The sequence below is a fragment of the Eumetopias jubatus genome, unplaced genomic scaffold, assembly GCF_037043125.1.
Source record: "Eumetopias jubatus isolate StellerSeaLion01/CBP00866 unplaced genomic scaffold, mEumJub1_p1.0 scaffold_15, whole genome shotgun sequence".
NCBI lineage: Eukaryota > Metazoa > Chordata > Mammalia > Carnivora > Otariidae > Eumetopias > Eumetopias jubatus.
Genome location: NW_028274821.1, coordinates 46,889,604 through 46,905,920, shown reverse-complemented (window position 1 = coordinate 46,905,920; position 16,317 = coordinate 46,889,604). Strand labels below are relative to the sequence as shown.

Here is a 16,317-nt window from a genome sequence, read left to right as displayed (position 1 = left end):
CTTCACAGTATTCTGTTATACTTGTTAAACCTATCAAACACTGGAGAAAAAGAAATGGGGTAAAATGCTACTGTAGTCACAGGGTCACAATGAGGACCTAAGGAGCCTAATTAATAAAACCAGTCATTCCAAAAAAAAAAAAAAACATTCTTTCATCAGTAGTAATAGACAATCTGATGAAGGATTTAACGAGTTATCTATTCCTGCCTAGTGAATTATTGAAGCTGAGCAGCTCCCTGATATACAAGGTAGTAAGAACCAAGACAGGACAGACCATTGTCTGTAATGAAGTCAGGATTCCAAAGAATACAGTATTCAACCCATTAAGAAGGTTTGCCAAAACATCAAACCCATGAAATCATTCCGGAAGAAACATACGGCATAAAAGGGCAAACTAGGCACAGAAAAACGGACCCCATTATCCCCAGATCCCATGCTATATTCTCCGCCACTTCAGACGCACTGACTTCTCTTATTTATGCTCCCATCGGCTCCAGAGTGGTCTCTGCTTATGATTCCCCCCAACCGACTCTCATGAGGTCCGCAAAGGCATCTAGTTTCCTGACACGCCAGGCAGTTTCAATCCACATCTTCCAGGAATCCACTGATGGTCTTCGAAGCACATCTCTGTCCTTAAATATACTCATCGGCATCCTCTCTTATTATCCACGTACTGTCCGACCATGAGTCCACTGTCTCCTTTGTGGCTCTTCTCTCCCCTCCCTTTAATGGTTGGAGAGCCTCAGAATCAAGTTCATGTGTGTTTCTCACACTACACGGTCTGCCCGCATGAACACCTCTGTTGCTGGCCTTCCCTGCTAGATATGGACCTCAGCCATGGCATTTCTTGTCAAACGCAAGATCACCTCTCCCCTGACACTGGACATTTGTGCCTGCATGTCTACCAGTCCCCTGTCGAAGGTTCCCCAGCTTTTATGGGTACTTCCTGACCTTCTCCATTCCAGCATCAGGTGAGAGAATTCACTTCCTTCCCTTCTTCGTTATAACACTAAGTCTGAGCATTGTTCTCAGATTCCAGTCCCAACAACAACCAAGATGTAGACAACAGGACCTTTCTTTGTCATGTCCTATAGCCTAAGGGCAACGTACAACTTGTCTTAGAGGAAGTCAGTGGTTGCTGCAGATGTTCGTGATCTGATGGATAAAGGCATTCTGCTGACTATTTTCTTTTTAGACATTTTATTTATTTACTTGAGAGAGAGAGCATGAGACAAGGGTGGGTTAGAGGGAGTAGCAGACTCCCCGCAGGACAGGGATCCTGACTCGGCACTCGATCCTGGGACTCCCGGGTCATGACCTGAGCCAAAGGCAGTCGCTCAACCAACTGAGCCGCCCAGGAGCCGATCTGCCGACCATTTTTCAGCCAAGCTGCAATTAGCCGTGGTGTTACTCTTTGAACGCTTCCCATAGTGAAAGTTCAATTAAAAAAAAGAGAGATAAACTGATTAAATATAAGAATACATTTTATTCTATTGCTGACACCTACAGCTGCACATACTAATATATGAATAGAAATCTTATAAATATTTACATAAATAAATATTTAAATAGATAAATAGATATGAGCATGGTCAGCTGTAAGCCACTACAGCTTGTAGAGTTGACATGTCGCTTAATACTTCTGAAAACCTTTAACAAATGGTATCTGTTGATGTCACCATAACAGCAGAAATGACAGTCTTTGACACGGAAGAACCAGGGAAAGTGTGATATTATTCGTCAGAGGGAATCATTTCCATGGCGACCCGGGTCTCATTTCTTGCTCCTTAACCTTTCTTGCAAGATCGTTGATGCAAACAAGGAGCTCGTGATTTCTGCTCTGACAATCTCCCAGGCACAAGGGCTGTATTGCTTCTCTTGCAGATAGAGGGAGATCCTCTGGAAGTAGTTCCTCAGGATGGAGTCCACCTTCCTGAGGGGAGTCTCTGCCACCCCCGCCTCCTGCATGGCACAGGCTTCCAGGTGAGTCAGCTGCTCAGAAAGTCCCGAGCAGAACTCCTCTAGGAGGGTCTCGTTCCAAGCAGCAGATGAGGCCCCTGTGCAGAAGAGGTGGAAGATCCTCTGGTTCATCCCATGGACGACAGAGAGGGCTTGAGCCTTCTGCAACTGCTTGCCATCAAGCACCTCCTGCGGGAAGGCAAAGGCCCTTGCGTACTTGTCACAAGAGCTAGCAGACATTCTCCTCATTTGTCCCAGGAGCGTCAAGGCCCTCCAGGCGAACAGGCCATGGTTCGGAGGCAGGTCACATCCCAGAGAGCAGAGGGAGTGGCAGCTGAGCACCCCCAGGGCCACCAAGAAGGGAAAGGGCAGGGCCATTGGGGAACCTGCGAGACGCTGCTTGGCTGGCCTGGCTGGGGTGGGCAAGTCTGGGAACCGTGGCTCTGGGTTCTCTGACCATCTTCCCTTGTGTGTGTGGCTTAAGTAGGGGACAGAGGAGTTTTCAATTTCTGAACGTTTCCCTTACTTTCTACTTCTCTTTTTACTTTCCATGATGCACTTTCTACTTGGGTTTGTAGCAGGGGTTTCTCAACCGTTTCTTTTTCTTATCGCCCCCTCCCTTTACAGTCTTTTGAATTTTCATGTAATTGAACCTTTCAAGAAAACTCACCAGCACAGATATGCAGTCTATATCCTTACGTATGTATACCCCTTCTTTATAGATAAAAAAGAAAGTGTCCATTTTACTGTGTTTATTTAATTCAGGGTGGAGAATGACTAAAAGTTTCAAACTGAGAGCTCAATTTAATACCTTTTGATTCTTCACTGGATAACTAACTTTGATTAGCGGCTTCCAATTTTTTACTTATTTCAATGGAAATATAAAAGTATAATGCAAATTAAGGATTTCTACAAACACATAATAATGATATCAATGTACTTAAATATTTAGAAGTCCTTCCAATTTGCTAACAACCAATGAAAAATCAAAGTATTTATTGAACATTTGTTTTTAGTGTACTGTATTTAGGTGGCCTCAATGAGAAAATAATTTTTAAATGCACTTGCTGCTTCATACTCATCAAGTTATTCTCAAATATTTTTTCTATTTAGCACTAGATAGAATTACTGATGTGTTGAATAAGTATTGCAGAATGACATTATAAAGTATAAGCTATTTGTATTTATTTCCAAAGCCGGCATCACAACAAGGTTCAAACACCCGCAACGTCCACCAGGTAGCCGATGGCAGTTCACAAGGAAGCAAAGATCACCTCTCCAGGTAAGACATTGATATCCAGGAAACGATGGAGAAAAGGTCCTCCAATCCCAGATTATTCCTGTTATTCCTAGGTGGGGCACTATCTTGCAGACATTTCCTGTATCTTCCTCAAATTCCATGTCCGTGCTTCCTTGTGCCATACAGAAGAAAACCCAATGCCAGACAATAAATACTGAGGATAAGGTTTTGTTAGACCGCTCGCTCCAAGGTTGAGCTTTGCTGTACCACACACCTTGGAATATTGAAGACTTGTTCCCAACCCTAAGAACTACTTGCTACATTGTTGGAAGCAACTGTAGCAACTGTTCTGCCTGGTGCGGGGCTGCTGCTGATGGGAGAGACTGTGGAGCTAAAGAAGCAGGGAGGATGGGAAAAACTCAGGACCTTCTCCTCACTTTGGCTGTGAATATAACTGCTCTTTTTTACAAAAAAAAAAAAGATATATTTGTAAAAGTTCCTAAAAACCCAGGGAAATTGTCTGATGACACTAAAGGAGTCAGTTCATTCCAGGAAAGAGCCTTTTTTTTGCCCTGGAGGAAACACACCCACCAGGGACGGACTTCTATATACAAGACAAGGCCAGTCTCCAGCCTTGGTCACTGTCTAGCTCACCTTTCCCACTCGCTGGCAGCCCCCCGGAAAGACTGTGACCGGCCACGGCACAGCAACCTTCCGCTCCTGTGTCCCCTTTGCTATAGCCACTGTTACATCACTGCAGCAGGGACATTCCCTCAGGTCCAGAAATAGTCGGCAGGAAAAAGGAAGAGAGTTTCAAAAACCTAGATATTTCAAACAACTTTTGCTCTTCCTTGGTGGCCTTGTAATAGGAAGTGAAATGGCCAGACGGAAACCACAAAGGAGAAGGAAGCAACTCTGTGAATGGGCAGGAGAGGCTGCTCAGGAGGGAGGGAGGAGGGCAGAGCTCACTGGGGGGTTTCTACCGTGGGGGAGAGGGAGACACTGCGATTAGGGGAGGAGGGAAACCCTGTGATTTGGGAGTGAAAGGACGGGGTCTGGGGAAGCAGGGAGGAAGCAGAAATGTGCTCTACCAGAATGTCTAGACTATGTGTACGTCCGCACTGTGTATATGGATACATAGGATCTCATTGTGTCTATAATTCCATTCCATTCATTGGCCACCTCTCCCAATTGGGTATTTTAGAGAATCAGCAGTTTGCAGTCAGTTACAGAGAAAAGGCTAGGAGAAGATCACCTTTCGCTTAGAGACGTCTATGAAAATAATCCTAGTCATCATCTGTTAAACTCTCACTGAGTGGAAGATACTAGATACATTTTAAGGTGCTAGTCCGTTATTACAACAACTCTAGGAATATTCCCACCCCACGGTACGTTTGGGAAAACGGAACTTCAGAGATCTCAAGTGAGTTTCTCAGGATCAAACAACTAGATCGAAAGCAGAATCTAGAAGCGGTGGGTAGTCCTCTAGCCCATGTGATAACTTACTACCTCAGGTTCATCTTGGGAAATTCTGAAACTTCTCTTCTTGCAAACTTTCTGGAGATCATTCTTCCCTGGTTGTGTCCCACCTGCACTGGCTGCCCCCTCTCTGTGCCCTTTGCAGGCTCCCCTTCTCTTTCTCAGTCTTAAAAGTTAAAGGTGCTCTGAAGCTTTAGGGCATTTTCTCATTCCACACTCAATTGAGACAGAAGGGCTTTCAGTACCGTGCCTCAATTTCTGAATATGCAAGACACAATGGGGATTGAGTGTCTCCAGGATGTGACTTGTCGGAGATACCTGATTCACACATGCATCTACCAGTGGGAAGTCAGCTTTCCCCTCTTCTTGACATCCCTCCTTCAAGCTCCTGGTGACAGAATCCCTTTTCCTCTACTTCTCCGAAGAGGTGGCCTCAGACTCTTTGAGAAAGATTCCTGTCCCCCTCCCTCTGCTGGAAAAGCCAGCTGATTTTCCCCTGACCTTGCCGGGGAGAGCCTAGTGGGGATTCTGAAGGTAAAACTCACAAACCTGTGGGCTCCAGTAAGTACGGATCCCTGGAGTTGGTAAGTCTCGAGTGGAAGCACACAGAGCCTCAAGCAATGCTTCAGTTACAGCTCGTGTTCCTCCCAATACGTGCTCCTGGTAAGGTGTGATTTTCTTCATGCTGCTTTTGCTCTAGTTACCCTCGCTGGGGCTGGCCCTGGGACCTCAGCTGTAAGTGGATCTAAGAAGAGTTGTTGTTTCAATTGTCTTGCATTGTGTGGTTGTTTCTGTTGTTGTCGTTCTTGTTGATGTTGCTCCTGCTGTGACGTCAGGAAAAAGTTCCAAGTGGTTCAGCGTTGGACAGGAAACTAAGGATCCTGCAATACATGAATCTGTGAACAAGTTCAGTATAGCTCTCACCTACAGAAGGATGCCGTTAGAGATTCTCATGTTCACAGACACATTCTAACCACAATTTTGAGTAATTTAACTCAATGCGTTCTATGACTGAAGCAGAAAGAAGAGTCCTTAGAAAGATGGAACACATGGGCATGTGACTTAAAGTTGTACGTCAAGAATATCATTTTCAGGTTCCTTTCCTGCTTTCTAGTTTTGTTTTGTTTTTTTTTTAATTTCCCTTTCCTTATTTCTTCATTTGAATATGAAGAGACGGGTCTACTTCTCCTGATTTTGACTCAGAGCGTCAAGGTCTACTGGAGCATCCCATGCAGGACAGAGATGGCCCAGGCCTCCTGGACCTGGGGGGCCACCCGCCATGTCCCAGAGGAGATGTCCCTCAGTCAGGGGAAGGGACAGACCCTCCTCCTCTGTGTCAGAAGCAACAAGTCCCCCTGTGTAGCCGCCCAGGGCCTGGAGGCAGGTCACAGCCCAGAGCTGAGAGGCCGCCACAGGGAACCGGCAGGAGCCCCGCGGAGGGGCTGGGTACTGCACCTGAGGGCTTGTGGTGGCCTGGGGGACCAGTGGGGGGCACCGTGGCCCTCAGGTCCTCTCCCATTCTTTCTACTCATGACTCTTAAATACAACACGGTCGTTTTCATTTGCAGAATGTTCCTGTACACTTCCCTGTCTTTAATTTTTGTTTGCTTTTTTATATTTGCTTTTCATAAATTAGAGGAGAGTAGAATACATCATTCATATCCATTATTTTTTCAATTTTTCATCAAAGTTTAATTGGCCCAAAAAAGGTAAATCTCTCAAAACGATTTCCTCTCTGTACTCACTAGCTTCCTTTCTGTTCCTCACCCTTCCTCCTCCTCCAGTATGGTTTTTGGTGATAAATTCAGTTAAACCAGCCTGCACCTGGGTCACACCCCTCTACCTCCTGCCTGAGGGCACTTTCCATGCACCTTTTGCTCTGATGCAATTCCTTGAAGCCTTTTTCTGCTTTGAAATATACTCTTAACCAATATTCGCTCTTACCCTACCGCCTTAGAGCCATTCCTCCTTTATTTGCAGTGTGATTCTTTCTCTCTTAACCACTCGACCTTGAGGCATCGCTTTTAAGTCCTTTTCTCATTCAACATCTCTTCCACTTCCTTGCCTGGGCTTTAAGTGAATGGAATGGCTTGTAAATGGCAGACTCAAGGATCCATTTGATAAAGAATGTTCACACTTGGATGTCAACCAGTCTAATGTGGAAGGTATCTAGTACTTCTGATTCTATGTCGTGACATGTGTGTTTCCTCGTCTGGTTCTAGTATTCATACTTTCCCTTCTTCTCATTCTACCCTTTAACTTAACTGATATTACTTCCCTATGATTATCAGTACAGACAGGGCATTGATTTGTTATGCCCGCCTTTATCCTGATGACAACATACAAACTGGCTTCAACGAAGTCTGAGGTATTACTTCAAATGTGAATCACGAAATAATGTGTCACTGATTTCCACAATGCATTCTTTCATCAGGTTGAAATTAGACTTGTTTCCTCTTTCAATAAGAAACAAATTCAACAATTGTTCTATAGAAACATTTAATGAACATAAAAATAAAAAGCTTAATAAATGTAAAGCACATATACTTCTCTTCACCACAAAGGGAATGTACACCTAATATTATACAATAAAAAATAATTTAAATCTTATAAATAGTGAAATTCATATATAGTTCCACAGGTAGATCACCATGGTCATCGGAAACGAGAGATGTTTGTAGAGTTGACTTGATGTTGCTCAATACTCCTGAGATAATGTGACAAATTGATTCCATTCATGTCACCAAGACAGCAAAAGTGACAGTTTGACATGGCAGAACTCCAGAGGACGTGCTATTATCAGCCAGACGGAATCATTTCCATGGTGACCTGGGTCTCATTTCTTGCTCCTTAACCTTTCTTGCATGATCGTTGATGCAAACAAGGAGCTCGTGATTTCTGCTCTGACAATCTCCCAGGCACAAGGGCTGTATTGTTTCTCTTGCAGATAGAGGGAGATTCTCTGGAAGTAGTTCCTCAGAATGGAGTCCACTTTCCTGGGGGGAGTCTCTGCCACCCCCGCCTCCTGCATGGGACAGGCTTCCAGGTGAGTCAGCTGCTCAGAAAGTCCCGAGCAGAACTCCTCTAGGAGGGTCTCGTTCCAAGCAGCAGATGAGACCCCTGTGCAGAAGAGGTGGAAGATCCTCTGGTTCATCCCATGGACGACAGAGAGGGCTTGAGTCTTCTGCAACTGCTTGCCATCAAGCACCTCCTGGGGGAAGGCAAAGGCACTTGCGTACTTGTCACAAGAGCTAGCAGACGTTCTCCTCATTTGTCCCAGGAGCGTCAAGGCCCTCCAGGCGAACAGGCCATGGTTCGGAGGCAGGTCACATCCCAGAGAGCAGAGGGAGTGGCAGCTGAGCACCCCCAGGGCCACCAAGAAGGAAAAGAGCAGGGCCATTGGGGAACCTGCAAGAAGCTGCTGGCCAGGCTGGGGTGGGCAAGTCTGGGAACCGTGGCTCTGGGTTCTCTGACCAACTTCCCTTGTGTGTTTGTCTTAAGTAGGCGAAAGAGGAGTTTTCAATTTCTGAACGTTTCCCTTACTTTCTATTTCTCTTTTTGCTTTCCTTTCTGCACTTTCTCTTTGGATTTACAGCATCGGATTCCCAACCATTTTTTAGTTTTTCCAATATTATCTCTTGCCTCCAGAGTCTTCATTGATGTGTTTAATTGGACATTCCATGAAAACTTAATAGCGTGGATGCACAGTATATCTAGTTACAGATTGTATTCATATGTGTGCTTTATAGGTAAAAAAGAAAGTATAAAGTTAATCCATGTCAGGGTTAAGAATGACTAAAAATGTTAAGCTATAAGTTAAATTTTAACATTATTGATGCTTAAGTACAGAATTAAATTTGACGAGTGAGTGTAATTTACTTACAGAAATAAATTGTAATACATAAAGTACATATGCAAATTAATAGTTTCTGAAAAGACATAAAGATTTTCGTGTACTTAAACAGGTAAACTCCTTCCAAATTGCTAAAGCAAGTGAAAGGTTAAATTATTATTAACATCTGTTTTTAGTGTACTGAATTTTAATGTTGCCTCATATGACAAAATCATTTGTATCTTCACTTGCTACTAGATACTCTTGAAGGCATTGTCAAAATATGTTTTCTGTGTAGCATTAGGTAATTACTGATGTGTTGAATAAGTGTTGTACAACTAAATCCTAAAATATAATGCAGTTCCATTTTATTGTCAAAGCCTGCGTCACATCAAGGCTCAGACAAGCAACATCCACACGACATCCGATGGCAGCTCGCAAGTAAGCACAGATCGCCTCTCCACGTCACACTTTGAGGTCTAGGAAATGATGGCGACAGACTCCTTCAGTCCTAAGTTATTCCTCTGATTCCTAGGTTTGTCGCACTGATCTTGCAGACCGTTTGGGTATCGTCCAAGTATTCTATGTCATCGTTTCTTGCGTATAGCCAGGAAAATCCAATGCGAAACAGTAAATACTAAGGTTTTGTTAGACCGCTCCAAGGCTGTGCCAGTGTCCCCCAGCAGGAAGCCTGGTTCTTGTCTGGATGCGGAGGTGTGAAGGTTCTAATTGCAGATAAATGGATTTTCCCAGCCACACCTCCCTGACAAGGTAGTTCTCACCTCTACTAACATTTGTCCTCTGGAGTGACTGAGTGGCTTCCACCCAAGCTCTCCTGGACTCACTCCCTGAGGGCAGGCTGAGCATGTCCTGAGGACTCTAGACACCCCTGCTGTGCAGGGGCCCGTTTCCTTGTCAGCAAACCAATGACTGGCCCTAGATCCTTGCCCTTGCCCCTGGAGTGTTTGTGCTGGGGACCTTATCTCTCGGTGCTGACCTCCTCCTCTCCTGACCGGGTGTCAAAATGTCAACAGCCCTCAGATGCTAAGGGTGAGCTTTTGTTTTCTCCAAGGAGAGGAAAGACCCCACTGTAATCATTTTACCTGGAGTAAGGGAATACATTTATTTTGCCACTGCAATTCTTATTTTTCAATTTTGAAATTTTTTTAAGTAGGCTCCGCCCATATGGTGGAGCCCATCGTGGGGCCTGAACTCACAGTGTGAGATCAAGACCTGAGGTGAGAGTCAGAATCAGATCCTCAACGGACTGAGCCACTCAGGCTCCCCTAGTGTTCTAATTTTACTTAAACTATGGTACACCTCTTTGGCTCAAAATTTCTGAACTGGGCACGGGGGATTCATGGTTTGTGTCTCTCAGGGGAAACCTTCAGCACAGAAAGTAATAACTTTCAGTAGTTCATTCAGTCTGCGTCTTTCTATTAGGCATCTTTGTCTGGTCGTTTCTGGTGCTCAGAATGCAGAGGGGGTGAGGCCCAGGCTATGATGTCAGGGAGAAACAGCCTTCTTGCCTTTCCTGATTCACGATATTGCATTTTCAGTTGAAGGTAACAACAACAAAAAGAATTTGAATATCTTCATTTTACCACAGTGCGTTCCTGGACACACTCCGACTTGCTGCTCCCGCATCATGTTCTGCATCATCGTGAGGATCATAGAAAGGGAAGGAAAAGAAAGATCAAGGGGCTGCCCTGGGTTTCTCTGTCATTTTCAAGACATTAGTTTTCTGTTTCTCATTTCAACTTTCCTAGAAAGCAAAACATGACAGTGGTGTATGCGGCGGACGGGGGTGGGACACAAATGTTCCATCTGAATGTCACAAAAGTGAAAGACTGGCCTCTGCTCAGAAAAATGGCAAAGTGTACGTCAGCAAAATTCAACGCAGCAACACTGGGGACCAGCAGCTCTGGCAGAGGGGGAGAATGAAGGCTGTACGGAATTACCCCACGTCAAGGCAGTGGCTGCCTCGGCCAGGCTCACACAAGACCAAGTCCTGGGTCCCGGGCGGCCCTCAGCTTTCCAAGACCAGCCACCGGATTTTTCTGTCATTCAATCCACATATGCTCAGCACTGAGGAGAGATGAGAGGAGTCCCACCAACCAGCTCACAAGAGAATGGGGACCAGAACCCCAGCGCTCACCCTCTGAGGAAGGAGAGAGGATACTCGCCCTGCCTGAGCGCTCTACCTAGTTGATCAATCCACTCAGGCAAGGAAAAGATTGCCTTGGGAAATCCAGCATTAAGACAAAGGGAACTGGATGATCCTAAACGATTCTGCTCTTCATCCTGATAAGAATAAGGATGATGATGTTTTATGATGCTAACACCTAAAGCTGATTGCGGGCTAACTCTTCTGAGATCCTTGAAATCATTAATTCAATCCTCTCAATTCCCCCATTTGGATTCCACTTCTTTATACAGCTGTTTGGAGAGAAATATAAACCTAGAGAGATGATTTATTCTGAAGCTACCAAAGATCCAAAGTTGAATATGTGGAGTTGTGAGATACTGTCTTGTCTGGAAACACCTGTTAAAAGGGGTGAAGGATAGAAATGGAGAGAGGATGTAAGAACCAGGAGAGGCCATGGCATGAAATCAAGAGGGGAGGTGAGGGATCAAGGATTCCAGATTCCACTTCTGATGCATAGGGCTGTTGTGTGTGGTTCTGGATGGCAACAGGGGGTGTTGTGTGATTCAAGTGAACTGATTGACTTGAAGTTCTTTTGTCTTTTTCAAAAGACCTCTATCTTTTTTTTTTCAAGTTTTTATTTAAATTCCAATTAGTTAATGATGTGGGAAACAATGGCAAAAGGAAATTTAGATTTCCTTACTACCTATAGCCCACTGACAAGTCCTCCAAACAGGCCAAGTGACATTCCTCTAGGAACTCAGCTACCTCCCTGTTAAGACTTTGCTAAGGGCAAAAGGCAATCTTAGCCCAACCCCCAGGATCCTGTAAGTCTATTTTAACAGATAAAATTCCTTTGGAAAATTCCTTTATCTCCAGCCCCCACAACATATGTTGTCCATCATCCCCCAAGCGTATGACCCACCGATATACATCTGAAGGGTCTCATGACTGAGTTTCTAAGACCTTTTCCTAGCAATACCTGGCCCCCTCAACGTTCTGGAAACCTTGTTTCCAAAATACCTGGGAGCTTTGTGATATCCCTAACCCCTTCCCAACTCTAAAGTATATAACTGCCACTCCTCGTGACCCCAGTGCAGCTCTCTCTGCCCACGGGTCCTGTCCCTGGGCTTTAATAAAACCACCTTTTTGCACAGAAGACATCTTAAGAACTCTCTCTTGGCTGTAGGCTCCAGACCGCAACACCTTTCCTCCATGAGTTAACATACAGTGTAATATTTGTTTCTGATGTAGAATTTAATGATTCATCACTTACATACAACACCCAGTGCTCATCACTACAAGTGCCCTCTGTAATCTTCATCCCTTCAGTGGATCCTCCCGGCCACCTCCCCTCCAGTCACCTTCAGTTTGTTCTCTATAGTTAAAAGAGTCTATTTTCCGGTTTACGACTCTTTCTCTCTCTCTCTCTCGTTCTCTCTCTTTTTTTTCCATGTGTTCATCTGTTTTGTTTCTGAAATTCCACATATGAGTGAATGAAATCATATGGTATTTTTCTTTCTCTGACTGACTTATTTTGCTTAGCATAATACTCTCTAGTTCCACGAACTGACTGACTATAGGTTCTAAGTAAAAGTTGACAGAATCCCTTTTAAATACTCATAAGGCAGGAGACTTTTCTGCCAATGAAAGAGAATTTGCAGCTGGTACTGGAGTAACCCTCCTCCTTCCAATACCCTGCAGGCTGCTTTCGTGTTGGTGTAACCCATGCTGGGGACACTGCCACGTCTGCATAGAACGCTGTGCTCGCAGGATCCACTTGAATCATCTCAGTCTCTGGAAGGCTATGGAGAGAAAGTTAACTCAATGCTGCACATTCCTACTCTTCCACCTCCTGAGAACAAGTCTCTGATCCAGTGGACACTTCCACATTTCTCTTCTCCTTCCAGGCTCCCAAGTTGCTGCTGACCTTCAACAACTTCATCTTTCCAGACATGCAGCTGTGGTTTTTTGAGCAAAGGAGCATCCAATGCCCTTGTTAATCAGAACATAGTGATGGAGGAAATGTTGGGGTTCAGAGCTGATGGCCAAGAAAGAATTCTTGAGACATCTTTGGTGCAAAAAGGCGGCTTTATAAAAACACGGAGACAGGACCCGTGAGCAGAGAGAGTCACACTGGGGTTGTGAGGAAGTGCTGATTATATGCTTTAGTTGGGGGTAGGTAAAGATAAAGGGAAGTTTCCAAAAGGACTTTCATATGCCAAGGAAGACTCACAGGATCCTGGAAGCCTAGTATTGTCAAGATAAGTTTGTTTTTCTCTCTAGCAAGGCAGTAACATTAAGACAGTTGGGAGTTCCCTGGAGGAAGTATTTATCAATGGGATGGAGGTTATAAGGAAATTTAATTTTATCTACATTTCCTTTTTGCCTTTGTTCCCCACATCAATAAGAATGCCCAAACACTGGCAGAGATGAACCTGTGTGTTTGGGTGTAGATGTGTGCACTGGGTTCCCCGTATTTAGTGTGTTTCTGTGCAGAACTGGATGTCTGGGGACCTTCAGCTTCACAGCGCACGAGTCAGCTGGCAGGCAGAGTGGAGGAAGGCCACATATGTACCTTTGTCCTGAAGCTGCCAAACCTTGCCTGCTTGTGGCCAGTAAACTGCACAGTGATCTCTTGCTGCCCATCGGTGTGTACCCAGTCACCAAGCCCTTCCATCACCAACTCACCTGGCAGGTTGACCAGAAGCACCTGTGGATGGAAAGTTGGAGGGCGATGCTCACCCCCATTGCCCCTGCTTCTGGCCCAGCGGCTTGGTTCTCCAACACTTTCCAATAATTAACAATCAATAACACTGGCATTGAAAACCGATGTGGCTATGGGGATTTTCAGGACAAGACTTACTCTTTATCATAGACAGAATAAGGAAACAGGTTTATGACAGCATTAGAATCCCTGGTTGTCAACAAGTAGCCTTTTGTAGCTTGAAGGGATATCCTCAGGAAGAGGTCCCATTTCTGCAGAGATCCCAAGCCTGGCCTCCATCTTGGTCATCGCCCTGGTCACACGTGGCCACCAGCGGGCAGTCCTCCTGGAGAGGAGCTTCATTAGCCCACCCTTCAACCTGATCCTGCTTTCTGTTTCTTTTTAGCCACAGCTGCTATTACATCACATTGGATGGAAATCAGAACAAAGCCTGTCTTGCAGGTGGTTCTGCAAAACCTAGAGATGTCATTTCAGTTTTGCTTTCTACTTGCTGTCTTGCGATGTGCGGCTCTTTTTTTTTAATTGTATTATGTTATGTTAGTCACCATTCACTACATCATTAGTTTTTGATGTAGTGTTCCATGATTCATTGTTTGTGGATAACACCCAGTGCTCCATTCAGTACATGCCCTCCTTAATACCCATCACCAGGCTAACCCCATCCCCCCACCCCCCTCCCCTCTAGAACTCTCAGAGTCCATTGTCTCTCATGGTTCGTCTCCTGCTCTTTAGGGAAACCTTTAAGCTGAGACACAACAGAACAGAAAGCTGTTGTGTGAACAGGCTGAGAGGTCAAGAGATGAGTGCCAGGGGTACCGTCCGGACTTCTGCCTTAGAGAGGAAGGACAGTGTTAGGAGGGCAATGTGTCCTAGAATGCGGAGGGGGAGGGCAGGGGCGGGTGCCAGAAGGTTAAAGAAATAGCATGTTCTTCTGCACTTCTAACTTGATATTTATTCTCGACTCTCAGATGTTCGTACAAGCCACCATTTCATCACTGAATATAAATAAGACCGTTCTTTGAAAGGGGAATGAATTGGTCAGGCTTCTCTAGAATTCTCAGCAGAATTCTGGTTTTGGAGGCTGACTCCTTTGGAAGTCAGTTACTGAAGTGTAGGACACACAGGACCCAAGAATTTTGTAGAAAGAGACAAACAATATTCTCATATATAGCCATTGGAAGAGAATACATATGATATTTTAAGTGGTTTTGATGTAGCAAAGACATTGGGGTTTGAAGTCAATGGCCAAGAGAGAATTCTTGAGATGTATTTGGTGCAGAAAGGTGGTTTTATTAAAGCCAGGGGACAGGACCCATGAGCAGAGAGAGCTGCACTGGGGTCATGAGGAGTGGCTGATTATATCCTTTCAAGTTTGGAGAGGGTAAGGATAACGTAAGTCTCTAAGGAATTCTGGAAGCAAGGTTTCCAGGACTATGAAGGGACTAGCTGTTGTTGGGGAAAAAATCATTTATTACTATCTAATAAAACCTTAGTCATGAGACCCTTCGATGTATATTGGTGGGTCATATGCTTAGGGGATGATTGCCAACACTCATCAGCATCCTTTCTTGTTATCTGTGTACTGTACGGCCATGAGTCCACTGTCTCCTTTGTGGCTCTTCTCTCCCCTCCCTTTAATGGTTGGAGAGCCTCAGAATCAAGTTCATGTGTGTTTCTCACACTACACAGTCTCCCCGCATGAACACCTCTGTTTCTGGCTTTTCCTGCTAGATATGGACCTCAGCCATGGCATTTCTTGTCAAACGCAAGATCACCTCTCCCCTGACACTGGACATTTGTGCCTCCATGTCTACCAGTCGCCTGTCGAGGAGTCCCCAGCTTTTATGTGTACTTCCTGACCTTCTTCATTCCAGCATCAGGTGAGAGAATTCACTTCCTTCCCTTCTTCGTTATAACACTAAGCCTGATTGTTTTTAGATTTTTATCCTTACAACAACCAAAGATGTAGACATCAGGACCTGTATTTGTCATGTCCTATAGCCTAAGGACAACGTACAACTTGTCTTAGAGGAAGTCCATTGTTACTTCTGATGTTAATATAATATGAGGGGATGGCATTCTGCCATCCATTTTTCAATCAATCTGCACAATTAGACTTAGTGTTACTCTTTAAAAAGAATGCCAGGGGACACCTGGGTGGCTCAGTCAGTTAAGCGTCACCTTCGGCTCGGGTCATGATCCCAGGGTCCTGATATCCAGTCCTGCATCGGGCTCCCTGCTTAGCGGGGAGTCTGCTTTTCCCTCTGCCTGCTGCTCCCCCTGCTTGTGCACTTGCTCTTTCTCTCTCTCTGACAAGTAAATAAATAAAAATCTTAAAAAAAAAAAAAGAATGCCAGTAGTAAAAGTTCAATACAGAAGGGCACCTGTGTGGCTCAGTTGATTAAGTGTCTGCCTTTGGATCATGTCATGATCTCGGGGTCATGAGATGGAGCCCCACCTTGGGCGCCCTGCTCAGCAAGGAGTCTGCTCTTCCCTCTCCCTTTTCCCCTCACCCCTGCTTCTGCTCTCTCTCTCTCTCTCTCACCCTCTGTCTCTTTCTCTCTCAACTGAATAAAATTTTTTTTAAAAGTTCAATAAAGAAAAAATGATAAACTGATTATTAAAAAATTATTATATTTATATTCATTATATTCTGCAACATAAGGGGCACATAATAATATATAAAAATCTGAATCTTATAAATATTTACATAAATAAATATTTACATAGATAAATAGACATCAGCATGGTCATCTGTAAGCAACTACGCTTGTAGGTAGAGTTGACATGCCCCTTAATACTTCTGGAAACACCTGACAAATTGATTCTGTCATGTCACCAGGAAGGCAGAAATGAGAGTCTTTGACAGGGAAAAGCAAGGGAAAGTGTGATATTATTAGTCAGTGAAAATCATTTCCATATTGAACCGGGTC

General features: G+C 44.6%; 2 protein-coding genes across 2 annotated transcripts; both read right to left on the bottom strand.

The window, feature by feature from the left end:
* Positions 1-1,773: 1,773 nt before the first annotated feature.
* LOC148162392 (interferon alpha-1/2-like) lies at positions 1,774-2,337 on the bottom strand. The gene has a single exon (XM_088018784.1). It carries the CDS (start codon positions 2,335-2,337, stop codon positions 1,774-1,776), a length of 564 nt encoding a protein of 187 aa, XP_087874910.1.
* Positions 2,338-7,514: 5,177 nt separating this feature from the next.
* Positions 7,515-8,078, bottom strand: LOC114203996 (interferon alpha-1/2-like). The gene has a single exon (XM_088018785.1). It carries the CDS (start codon positions 8,076-8,078, stop codon positions 7,515-7,517), a length of 564 nt encoding a protein of 187 aa, XP_087874911.1.
* Between the last annotated feature and the right edge of the window lie 8,239 nt (positions 8,079-16,317).

Coding starts and splice junctions, on each gene's coding strand:
- LOC148162392 (XM_088018784.1), bottom strand. CDS start 2,337: ATGGCCCTGCCCTTTCCCTTCTTGGTGGCCCTGGGGGTGCTCAGCTGC.
- LOC114203996 (XM_088018785.1), bottom strand. CDS start 8,078: ATGGCCCTGCTCTTTTCCTTCTTGGTGGCCCTGGGGGTGCTCAGCTGC.